Genomic DNA, 13,679 nt, shown 5'->3' on the forward strand with positions numbered 1-13,679 from the left:
CAGTTCTTTTTCTATTATTATGAGTTTTGAAAAATTGTATAACTAAAGTCATTCATGTGAAATTTAACAAGTATTTTTGATGTATTTGTATGCTTGTTGTATGTGTGTGTATTAAATATGTATATATATATACAATAAATTATGATTAAACTAAATTTAACAAGTGTTTAGTTTTGATGTCAGGTTCCAATGTAGTGCCTGTGCAGTAGTCAGTAGACATAACTTTCAAAACAAAAACAGCTTTAGGATAAAAGAAAATGCTCTTCTCCCCGTTTGCATGTATTTCATCCGTTAGCTTTAAAATCACTGACCAGAGTTTATAAAAAAAAAAAAAAACAAAAAAAAAACAACAACAACAAACAAGAGGGTCATGATGACCCTGGATCGCTCACCAGAGTAATATGTTTCAAATGTCAAACTGATGATTTTTAGAAATTTTTTGGAAAATTTTCCGATGTACAATCAAGTAACCCCTGGGGCGGGGCCAATTTTACCCCGGGGGTCATGATTTGAACAAATTTGTAAAAGTCGACTAGGCAATGTTACATATCGAATATCTAAGATCTAGGCCTTCTGGTTTATTTTTAAGCAAATTTATGAAGATTTCCCTATGTACAATAAAGTAACCCCTGGGGCTTGGTCAATTTGACCCTGGGGGGTCAAGATTTGAACAAATTTTGTAGAGGTCCACTAGGCAATGCTACATGTCGAATATCTAAGCTCTAGGCCTTCTGGTTTATTTTTAGAAAATATTGAAGATTTTTCTATGTACAATCAAGTAACCCCATGGGGCGGGGCCAATTTGACCCCGGGGGTCATGATTTGAAGAGATTTTGTAGAGGTCTACTAGGCAATGCTACATGTCAAATATCTAAGATCTAGGCCTTCTGGTTTATTTTTAGAAATTTTTTGAAGATTTTCCTATGTAAAATCAAGTGACCCCTGGGGCGGGGTCAATTTTGACCCTGGGGTCATGATTTGAATAAATGTTGTAGAGGTCCACTAGGCAATGCTACATGTGAAATATCTAAGCTCTAGGCCTTCTGGTTTATTTTAAAAAAATTTTTGAAGATTTTCATATGTAAAATCAAGCGACCCCTAGGGCTGGGTCAATTTTGACCCCGGGGGTCATGATTTGAACAACTTTAGTCGAGGTCCACTAGGCAATGCTACATGTCAAATATCTAAGCTCTAGGGCTTCTGCTTTTTGAGAAGAAGATTTTTTAAGGTTTTCCTATGTAAAATCAAGTGACCCCTGGGGCGGGGTCAATTTGGATCCTGGGGGTCTGATTTGAATAAATTTTGTAGAGGTCCACTAGGCAATGCTACATGTGAAATATCTAAGACCTAGGCCTTCTGCTTTATTTTTAGAAATTTTTTGAAGATTTTCCTATGTAAAATCAAGTGACCCCTGGGGCGGGGTCAATTTTGACCCGGGGTCATGATTTGAACAACTTTAGTAGAGGTCCACTAGGCAATGCTACATGTCAAATATCTAAGGTCTAGGGCTTCTGGTTTTCGAGAAGAAGATTTTTTAAGATTTTTCTATGTAAAATCAAGTGACCCCTGGGGCGGGGTCAATTTTGACCCTGGGGTCATGATTTGAACAAATTTGGTAGAGGTCCACTAGGCAATGCTTCACACCAAATATCTAAGGTCTAGGGCTTCTGGTTTTTTAGAAGAAGATTTTTAAAGTTTTTCCTTTCGGTTGCCATGGCAACCAGTTTTGCATGGAATTCAATTCTTTGAACAATTTTTAGAGAAGACCATCCAAGGAACATCCCTGTGAAGTTTCATCAAAATTGGCCTGTTGGTTTAGGAGGAGATGTTGTTTAAAGGAAAGTGTGGACGGACGGACGACGGACGGACGGACGGCGGACGGACGGACGCCGGACGGTTAGTGATCACAATAGCTCACCCTGAGCACTTTGTGCTCTGGTGAGCTAAAAAAAACAAAAAAAACTAAAACTGTTGGCGATGAATTATCAATAAACATCTAAAAGGTTTTACTACCATCCCTATTTTATAGTGCTAACCATAAAAAACATAGAAATGTTAACTTAGAAGTTCAGTAAATAAACAGGGTTTTTCGAGAATTTCGGCAAACACTGTTTTTCTCAGGTAAAATTCTGATCATTAACTTTTAAAAGATGCTAGTCTTTTGAGTTTAAAACAAGCTTTGTACAGTCATGTAAATGATTGTAATTTTCCCATACCAGGCGTCTAATTTCTATTAACTTTGGAATTGAAACATTAACTTTTTACATTAAGTCCTTATTGCCAAACATTCACACGCAAAGAAACAAAATTCCTTCGGCTATCGGCCTAATGAGATTCTGTTAGGTTTGAAGCTTTTCAATTTGAATGAGTTATCATTTGTGACTGGTTTCCAGTATGATAATAATTTATGTAAAATTGTTGATGCAGTACGTTTTAATAAGAATAACAGAAATTATTCAAATACGTTTTCTTCTTTATCTTGGTGCAGATTTTAATCTATATCGAACTTTCTTTTAATTATATACAGAATATCTTTCGAGTATTTCACATGTCAAGAATTAAATTTGATGCAGTCTAAAACATGCATTCAGAAATCATGAACTATCATTAATATTTATAATTTTAATACGGGAAAACCGAAGGTTTTTCCGTCTATAGATAATGTGTACGTGTATATATGTCAAAGTAAACCTATATACCGTTCAACTTGGGAATATGTTCTATACCTTCACCGGTTTTGTTGTTGTTGTTCTCCCATAATTCTACCGGACCTGCTGCCGTGCTTGCGCAATAAATAATTTTCAGGACGACATTTGATAAAATAAAAGTTCTTATGAACGATCGGGCGCCGCATTATTTAAACAAATTATTCTATCCAGTTGAAAATTCGCGGTATCAATAGAAATCGGTGTTATTCGGGTTTCTTCATGAAACGAGTTTATGGATGATTCAAGCGGCCCGCTTTTTGTTTCCAATAATGAATTATGATATAAGCTACATTACTGCACTGTTTGAATAACAAAACCATTGTTTATTTATTTCTTTGAATGTAGAAAAGCCAATAATTTCAAAAATGTCAATGTAAAACGAATATAGACACGCTGTTCTAACAAAATTTATTTATATACATAATTTTAGCACGCATTTATGTCATAAGTCACTGTGGTCCAGTGGTTAGCGCACATATTTTCCATGCGCGAGGGCCGAGCTCGAATCTCGTAAGGTGTTTGAATTTTTTTTATTTTTTTTAGCTTAGGCCCAATTTAATTTTTTTTCTTTATATTTATCACACTTTTTTCAATTACTGGAACACAAATCAATAATAAGTATGTTTAACTAATGTTCTGTCTGTAAATTTTGAACAAAATATTCGAAGGCATGGAAAAGCATATATCGATATTGCTTATCTCCCCTCCCTTCCACAATCTTTCACATACATTGCAACTACTTTCTAAAAGTCAATTCATTGACTGGAGTTTTAGTAAAATTACACTTGGAAAAAAATGTTGGCTATAAACTTGAGAGGCTCACTACGATCACTATCAAGCTAAGAAATTAACCTTAATCATATTCAAAAAAAGGTCCCAGACTAGCTGTTAGCAGTTAGGTAAATTAAATTGAATTTAGACCAAGAGTGTATGTGTTATATATAAAATTCTGGTCAAGAACTTTTTACAATGAATTTGAAATAAGAATTTCACAAGTAAATGGTTGTTTGTCATTCTCACATACACGAGTTTTACCATAGCTGTATTAGTGGAACACAATTTGTCCTAAAAGAGTGTCATTTGACAATAATGGCATTTAAAAGAATTAAAATAGTCCGTGTTTAGGATAGCAGGATTATGTAAGTTCCGGTATCTATACTACAAAACAATATCAGAACATCAGAACAAGATGATATTGAATGATGTTACGCAGGCATAATGTGTAAATTGTTGTGTTTTATTTTTTGGACTGTTTTGTCGTTTTTAGAAACTATTTGTTTGTAACAAAAGAACTGAAAAGAATATGTACATTTCCGGATTCAGAAATTTGTATTAGAGAAACAAATTGATAGCAAAGGCATGATCGTTGTAAACAGAAACAAAATTGGTAATATTATGTATAAATAAATGACTTGCATCTGTATATAATAAAATATTTATCCAAAACTACTGAGAAGAGTGTGTTTTACGCATGCTCACTGACAACACAATGAGTGTCGAATACACAAACACACGCCGGCAGCATAATTTAAGCTCCGCCTACCTCAGGTACTTGCGAGATTATCCCGAGAAGTGTGAAAGCGAATCAAATTATCCGATACACCAGAGTCTATTGTGTTAAGCCAATCAGCGCCGCGCTTACGTCTTTGACACTTCGCGTTAATTGTCAACAGGTTCGAGTGCTAAAAAAACCCAACTGCTGATTAACCATGCGATTAATTTGAATATGGTACACAATTATTTGTTACCTATGATAAAAGAACGACATGTAATGTATTAACTACGTTAAATTGACTTCCATCGATGAATTTATTTGAATATGTATTTCTAGATTACTGTACACATTTTACTTTCAGTTTTATATTTCGAGTGAGATACTGACATTTCTCGGTGAATGACTCGGTGCAAAGAGCTATAAAAAATAAATACACTTCTACTTCTTTGCTGCTGTTAATAATAAACACTTCATACATGTACAAGATATAACCAAAATTCGGCGGGTTACATTTATAGCATCGGCTTGAATTTTGAAAACGACTTTTTTCAGAATTTTGTAACAAAACGATAACCACTGTATTGGAAATGATCTAACTAAGAAAATGAATGGTCACATCAATGTTTTTTATGAAGAAACAAGAAAATTACAGCCACCTTTCGAATCACTCAACATCATTGCGGTAGAAAAAGTCTTAAAGTTCCCACTTCTCCCTAAAGTCTCCCCACTTCTCCCTAAATCAGCTTGAGGGAGAAGTGACTTCTCCCAAAAATTGGGACCTAGCTAGAGCCCTGAACACATAAAGGCCTGATATTGGGTCACTTTTGAATGACTGTTGCACAGTGCTCGCGCTGCCAATCGACATTATCGCCAAATGGCGATTATTTTATTGAAGTGTCGATTAAAACGCAATATTTGACGATAGAAAATGGCTATTAATTAATAAAAATGCTACAAAAAATATTGCAAGAAATTGTTCTTAAACTGTTGGAACATACGTAGTTTTATCGGCAAAAACATGCGAAGTCGGAAGCAGGAAGCGTATATGCCCAGAGCCATAATTACCCCTTCTGAACGGTGACATGCTAAATGGATTTGTTTATCGCCAACACGCGTACGAGGTATACTTCACTAATTGATCCGCATGCGTGCACTATTGATCGTATAGAAGTTTAAAGCAACAATTATCATCACTTTATCATTGATCATTTAATCGCCATTAATTACCAAACAAACAAATTAGTTAAACATAATTCCTTCAGATTCCTATGTCTGACTCGGGACTTTTAGACAGTGAGCAACAAGTGCGTTTTTGCATTCCGTCTGTCCGCGGACAAGCACAAATTAACAGTAGGTATTTACATTACATTAGCTTACACATTCTCTTTTACCTTTAGAAAGTATCTTACCTTGACTGGGTCAGTAATTTCCTTAAATCCACTTAATTTTACTCGTATTTTTCAAAACCGAGACTTTAGAAACATATATTATCACTGACACTTTCTGTGACTTAAATAACCTAACTTGACACCTGCCATCAGAAACTGGGTTTAACCTGTTTGACAACTGTTTCTTTTAATGTGTGCCGACACCAGCAGATCAAAGAAGACACCAGCAGATCAAAGAAGACATGTATTCCATGTGATGTCATAGTGATGTCACTGCTATTGACATGTATTTAATTCAGAACCAGCATCAATACACACCTGTTATTTAAAGTGACTGTGACTTTGAGTGCATAGCACTGGGAGTTGATTTATTTTTTGGCTTGCTGATATGGAATTAACTTTTTTAAATTGTATTTATATTCAAAGGGTTTTCTTAGTTTGGGCAATCATTGCAAGAGTGAAAAAAACACACACTTTAATTTGGAGTTTAATCACATTAGATTCACAAGGTTTACAAGGATAAGAAAACAGAATCACTGACATTTTGAGTGAATTTGTTATTTACTTAAAATCCATAGACTTAAACAAAGACAGGAAATACCAAAAATAGTAACATATTTTGTTCCTTTTTCCTCTTGCATGTCACGGCTTTAAAGTATTTCCACATTTTCCCTAAAATCTTGTCACTTCTCCATAAAATCTCTCCCCTTCTCCCTAATCTTAGATGAGAGAGAAGTGACTTCTCCCTAAAATCTTAGCCTAGCTTAAGCCCTGACTTTCGTCACAAAACGTAATGATCATTCTTGACAAAAATTCACAATGGGTCATGTCACATACTAAAATGGTATTTTCAGTGACATCTGAATACAAACAACTGAAGATATGCATAAATGTATGATTATTCAAAGCCTATGATAAACATGTAAAATGATAACTGAAAAATAAAATGTGTTTTTTAAAAGTGTTTCATGAAAAAAAATGTTATAAATACCCTGTTTTATGTTTTTCATTGAAATGCGAAAGTGCATGCGAATTACTCGCACGCCAAGTGTGTCTATTATATTTTTCCCGGAAACAAATGTGGCTATTAATTTATAATGGCCAGGGCTAGCACTGCTGTTGCACCATATATAATACTATGAGGAAAATTTTGTAAATGACAAAGTGTTCGAATTTATCAATGTTCGTACAGCCCCCATTCTACATACCCCTTTCCGGCGCTCACTTCGTGTGAGTTAAAATTTGCTTACTAGACATAAATTTGAATTATGTAAAGTTCTCAGCAAAACCATTATTTTGATACCAATAAATGATAACAATTTGCAGAAATAAAAAAGTGACAGGTCAAAAATCCCCCGTTATCTGTCCGGGTTTATGCAACAGTTTCGTTTTTGTCGTGTTGAGCGACATGTGAAGTTTCCACTTTTCTCTATTTTATCATCAGTACAACTAATGGTGCATTTTGGGACTAGATTCTGTGCACCCAAATATCACTATTATCTTTAACTCATGAACACTATTTTCCATATTTGTCTGTCTAGTCCTGATACATTTGAAGAAGTGATTAGATCTATAATCATTTAAACAAAACTTTTTAAAACATTTCCCCTTCTTATTTTTATAACAATAGCAAAACCATCAGGCTTACTGTCAAAACTGAAAGCCAAACAGAAAATATCAGAAAGAACAATTTAATGCAGAAAAAAAGAAAGAATCCGTATCACTATCACTAGGTTTTCCCGTCAGATAGGCAGCACCTAATTTCATATTAGATTTAATAGAACATAAACTTCCTAAACGAATCCATAATTCCAGACAATTCCAACACCACTCCTTTAATTTTAAAGGGGCACTGTGATTTTTCAAGGGAGCTCTGCCTTTTAGGTAGCACCTAATTTCATATCAAATAACTGAAATGCAACTCTTTCAATGTTAAAGTAATGCACATGAATGATGTATACGTTCTTCATATAAAATTGAGTATGACATTAAGTCATATTAAAAACTCGTGTAAAACAGTCAGAAAAACCTAAAATGTCAATTTTGGAGCATCGCGGAAACTGATGTTATAATGTTTACATGCTGTTTACAAACAACTTTTCAAACTTTCGTCAAGAACAAACTACAGCTATATACCTCAGAATAAAACTCATTAAATGTACTATCAGCATTTTTCTTTTCTGCCTCTTCACTAGATTGTGACGTCGAAGCAACTTCGGACGTTCCGGTCGACGCCATTTTCAAAATAAACAACCTTTTTTGTTTTCAAAATTGAAGATCCAATATACAAAATTATTTTAGATGAAAAAGATGACTGCAAAAATAATAACTATATAAAATTATGAACATAATATAATATCGTTTTTGTATTATATCTAACTTGAACTGATTTTATACTACTATATAAATCCATCAGTATACAATAAACCAATTATCTTAAACCAATAATAAAAAAAATGAAACTTGATATATTTAATTGTGAAATGATTGTCTCAAATGTAAATATTTAAGATATATAGCAGGGTACACTTAGATGCGAAAATTTTGGGCACAGACGGTCTTACATGTAGCGAGTCGCAATATTGCACTTCCCTTATGAGCAGAATCAGGGTGGCCATTTTATAAATTGTGTGCATGTTTTGTGCTTTTAAATAATGGCAAGATCAGGATTCTCATACAAGAATAAAGAAAGTTATCAAAACGAAAGGTTTACACCATCCATGAAAAATAGCATGCCAAAATCATCAATTTCGCACTGTTTGAACAGCCTGTAATGATCCCGCTGCAAGAACAATGCCCAATTTTATTGCATTTCTCAATTTAATAGTCCTTACCGAAGGGTAGGGATAGAGTGCGAAATGGACTCCATTTCGCAAAATGGACTTTACGTCTACGAAATGGACTTTTATTTTCTTAATTGTGACTTTAATGAAAAAGTTATATGTATTTTCTTCCATAGATATGATTGATAATAGGTAAAGCTAAATATTGATCACCTTTGAAAAATCATTTTTTTAATTTATAACCAAAATATTGTAATTTATTAAGACCGCGTCCTCCGAAATGGACATTTTCGTGCAAAAATTCTACAAAATGGACTTTTATTTTCTTAATTATGGGTTTAATTTTCATGAAATATACATTTTTATAAAACGGTATGATAGATTAGAGGTAATACTAACTGTTGGACACTTATGATAATATATTTTTCTAATTTTTAACCAAAATATTACAATTTATTAAGACCACGTCGTCCGAAATGGACATTTTCGTGCCAAAATTCAACGAAATGGACTTTTATTTTCTTAATTATGGGTTTAATTTTGATGATTTTTGTATTTTCATAAGAAGATATGATAAGTTAAAGGTAATACTAAATATTGGTCACCTTTTATACATTATTTTGTAACTTATAACCAAATTACTACAAGTTAGTAAGGCCGCGTCCTCCGAAATGGACATTTTCGCGCCAAACTTCTACGAAATGGACTTTTATTCTCTTAACTGTGGGTTTAATTTTGGTGAAATTTGTATTTTCATAAGAAGATATGATAGGTTAAAGTATGGGTCACTTTTGATATTTTTTTTTTTTTAATTTATAACTAAAATATTACAATTTATTAAGACCGCCTCGATCCTACGAAATGGACTTTTATTTTCTTAAATGGAACTTCAATGAAAAAGTTATATGTATTTTCGTAAATAGATATTATAGGTAAGATGTAAAATAAATATTTGTCACCTTGGATAAATTATTTTTCCAAGTCATAATCAAAATATTACAATTTATTCAGACCGCGTCCGCTGAAACGGACTTTTTTCGCGCCAAAGTTATACAAAATAGTCTTGTATTTTTCTTAATTGCGGGTCTTAATTTGTTGAAGTTTGTATGTTCATAAATAGATATGATATATTAGAAGTAATACTAAATGTTTGTCACTTTTGATAATATTTGTTTCTAATCTATAACCAAAATATTTCAATGTATTAAAACAGCGCCCTCCGAAATGGACATTTTCGTGCCAACCTTCTACGAAATGGACTTTTATTTCCTTAAGTGTGGCGTTAATGTCTTTGATGTTTGTGTTTTCATGAAAAGATATTATTGGTAGACGTTAATACTAAATATTGGTCACCTTTGATAAATTATTTTTTAATTTTTAAACGTAATATTGCAATTTATTGAGACCGCGTCCTCCGAAAATGACATTTTCGCGCCAAACTTCTACGAAATGGATTTTTATTTTTCTAAGTGCGGGTTTAATTTTGATGAAATATGTATTTTCATAAATAGATATGATAGATTAAAGGTAAAACTAAATGTTGGACACTTTTGGTAGTTTTTTTCTAATATATAACCAAACTATTACAATTTATTAAAACCGCGCCCTCCGAAATGGACATTCAATTTCGATTTATTGCATAAAGCGTGTTAACACAATGTCTATAGCAAATACAAAAAAAATATAATATGGAGCACAGGGAGTACATAATTAAACTAATAAGTCAATAAACGACAATTAATGTATAAATCCAATTATGCTAATTTTCTTATTTGAATGTAATATATTACCACAATCAAACAACAATTCAAAACATTAAAACGAAAATTCTTACCTCACAGTAAATACAATCCGTTTTACAATTTTCCAGACACACTGAACAAGCGTATTTCTTAGACATTTTGACAAAAAAGTGTAAGAGTAGACCGCGTATTCAATAACGGGTGTATTTATACGATTTTATTTAATTGGCATTTCTCAATTTTATATAATTGTTATTAAACTTACCTTTGACTGTTTTTGATGTCGGAGCGAACAAATATACTTGCCGCTCTAATATATGATAATTAGTAAGGTGACAATGGTAAAGATACACACGTGGTCAATCAAGAGGGGCTAATATTATACACGTGCATACACTGATTAGTTTGGTGTGATAATCCAATCATCGGGCAATTAACGCGAAAATAATATTAAAAGCTGCGGCAACTTAATTACAATTAAATAAACACTTTATGACATGGAAAAACAATTTAAATAATTTTTAAAAGTATCTATTTGTATCTTTTAAGGGACATATCTATTTCGTAAAAAAAATAACTCATTATTTAAACGTTCTAACCTGTCTAATATTTCTTATGTAACTATATTCCGTATAAAATACGGCAGGTTATCAAAAGAGTGTAACATGTAAGTTAAACTCTAATCTATCACATCTGTCAAAGAAAATGACGATATCTTCAACATTAAAATAATAGAAATGAAATAAAAAGTCCATTTCGTACAAGTTTGGCACACAATTTCCATTTCCTATGACGCGCTCTTAATTTACATTGTAATAATTCTGTTATAAATAACAAAAATATATCATCTAACATGACCAATCCAATGTGAAGGTTTATCTATTATTTAATAAAATAAATTGAAGAAACTTCATAAATCTTTGAAATTACTGTAATGCCGCAATTAAAAAATAAAAGTCCATTTAGTATAAGATTTTGTATGAAAATGTCCATTTCGTAAGCCGCGGTCTTGATAAATCGTACAATTTCTTTTATTCACCCGGCCAGTTTACCATCAAAAATAATCATCATGTAGGTGAAACTATCCTCTATCAGATTCATTTAAGAAAATACAGATATATTTGAAAATTAAGCCGTATTTTAAAAAATAAAAGTCCATTATGTATAAGATTCTGTATGAAAATGTACATTTCGTAGGCCGCGATCTTGATAAATCGTACAATTTCTTTTATTCCCCCGGCCAATTTACCATCAAAAATAATCATCATGTAGGTGAAACTATCGTCTATCAGATTCATTTAAGAAAATACATATATATTTGAAATTTAAGCTGTATTTTAAATAATAAAAGTCCATTTCGTAGATGTAAAGTCCATTTCGCGAAATGGAGTCCATTTCGCACTCTATCCCTACCGCTTACCGAACGTCAGGATATAAACGGAATGGGGGCCCATCCAGCTCGTTCTTTCACAAAATAGCGAAAATGTTCCCGAGTATCAATCAACAAGCACAGAACCCTTCCGTGATTTGAATTTTTCCGCGAAAAGGTGTCTCATTGATCATACAAAGCTACCAGCAGTTAGTTTTCCAACTGACATCAGAATTTTACATGTATCGGCTGTATAAATTTTCTAAAGAAATAATAATCATTATCTCTCACTTAAATTTACAGACATCCAAAATCACGAAGTTCTATTTATAACAAATATTGACGGGGGCCAAAATTCGAAGTGTACCCTGCTACCTTAAAGACACTGATTCTGGTATGCAAGGTATGTGGCCTATGGTGATGATAAGGTCTGCGTATTGGCGGTAAGGGCCAATACACAAGTCTGGACCACTGATAGCCTTGCTTCTGTTTATCACAATAAGCTACTGTATAGCTACTGTGCAGTAAATAAAATGCAGGTAATATTTCTCACCTTTATAGCAAATCAGTTCTCACCTTTATAAGGAGTTTAGAAAGCATGACTGAATTAGGGCTAAATAAACAAAGTGACAAGATACAACAGTGTTTTTATCATATTTTTAATAAATCAAGTTTTTAAACAATTACATCTCATCATTGCTGTTTTGTTTATCAAATATATAAAAAAAAATGCATTCAGGAACATAGCTTTTATAATAATAAATTATGTGTATTTTGAACAATGATATCCCTTTCTTGCTAGATTTTATAATACAAAGAAACGTTATTTAGACAACACAAGCATTATTAAATATATATAATCCTTCTGTTCATATTCCTTTTTTTATTTATTAAAAATGCGTCTGACCGCTTCTTTAATTTCTAATAAAATCCAGCCATTATCTCTCTTTCTGGTTTTATTTTGTTATTTTTGATAAAAAGATCATAATCATTGAATAAACAAATTTCTCTTATTAACTTTAAAATAATTATTTTATTGTTTATAAAAAAGATGAGTTTCCTAAAAGGAGTGAGAACTGCTTTGCTATAAGAGTTGTAATATAATTGGCCAGGACATTACCCAACATGACTGGCAATCATAATTAGTATATTTTAATATCAATTAAAATAATTTTGTGTACATTCTGAAAAAAAAAACACCCAAAAAAAACAGCATTTCAATCAGTAAAATGCAGAACACAGGAAATAACCAATTTATCTGTAGGCAATAAAATTTATGATTCTCTGACAATAATTAGGCTACATGTCAAGTCTACAGGGGTTTTATGGACCCTTATCAGACTGGACCAGACAGGATCTTGTATATTGGAGATTAAAAAGTCTGGTATTTGGGGGAGGGGGGGGGGGGGGGGGGCACTTATATAGGAGATTTTCTTTGCCTTTAAGATTTTTCAGTTAATGAACATAAGAGGATTTTACTAGTTCTGAACTTTTATATGTCTTTCGCAAATTAAACCAAATAAAAATGTTTTCAATAGCATGAAAAGAAGTCTGTATGGGAGAGTCTAAACTTGCCCACCCCTAATGCGCAAATTTAGCCAAAATTTACAAATTGTCGCTACGAGACAAAGAACGTACAATACAACCGAGTTAACCATTTTCTGACATGATTTAACGTATTTTGTCATTAGGAATGATATAAGGGCAATTCTGCACCATTTTGCGAAAATAAAATGTCCCCATCCCCTATTTTCCTATTCCATGGGGTTCCCGCCGTCTGAACATCCCCCTGATTGACGAAATGCATAGCTGGTGGGCCAAATATGGGCTGTGTGGGTTAATAACGATAAAAATGATGTTTTTACTGTACCAGAATATTGTTACTGGAGCTAGAATCTAAAAAAATCATATGCGCGTATATTGACTTTTGTGCTTTTATGTGTCCTCACCGTAACATTTTTGAGCTGCTGTGCCATCAAGTAGTGTTTTAAGTGCCCAGAAAGTTTAGAATATCGAAGAAGAGGTTCTAAACTATGTGAAACCGCACAAATTTAAGAGTTCTTTCAAAATTAAATTTTGGCAGATTTCCCTTAAGGTAGCAGGGTACACTTAGATGCGAAAATTTTGGGCACCGACGGTCTTACATGTAGCGAGTCGCAATATTGCACTTCCCTTATGAGCAGAATCAGGGTGG

At 32.9% G+C, this 13,679-nt stretch overlaps 2 protein-coding genes across 3 annotated transcripts in view; both read right to left on the reverse strand.

Moving 5' to 3' along the window:
• LOC123553564 (dnaJ homolog subfamily C member 8-like) overlaps positions 1 to 7,840 on the reverse strand; it is a 39,680-nt gene extending 31,840 nt beyond the window's left edge. For both annotated transcript variants that reach the window (XM_053541883.1, XM_045343264.2), the window contains exon 1: positions 7,728 to 7,840. In XM_053541883.1, the coding sequence (XP_053397858.1) occupies positions 7,728 to 7,829 (102 nt within the window). In that variant the 5' untranslated portion in view covers positions 7,830 to 7,840. The remainder of the gene's footprint in view (positions 1 to 7,727) is intronic.
• Positions 1 to 13,679, reverse strand: part of LOC123552385 (armadillo repeat-containing protein 2-like) — a 465,377-nt gene that overhangs the window by 38,010 nt on the left and 413,688 nt on the right. The gene's annotated exons all lie outside the window — the stretch shown is intronic.

Source organism: Mercenaria mercenaria, chromosome 4, assembly GCF_021730395.1.
Source record: "Mercenaria mercenaria strain notata chromosome 4, MADL_Memer_1, whole genome shotgun sequence".
Taxonomy (NCBI): domain Eukaryota; kingdom Metazoa; phylum Mollusca; class Bivalvia; order Venerida; family Veneridae; genus Mercenaria; species Mercenaria mercenaria.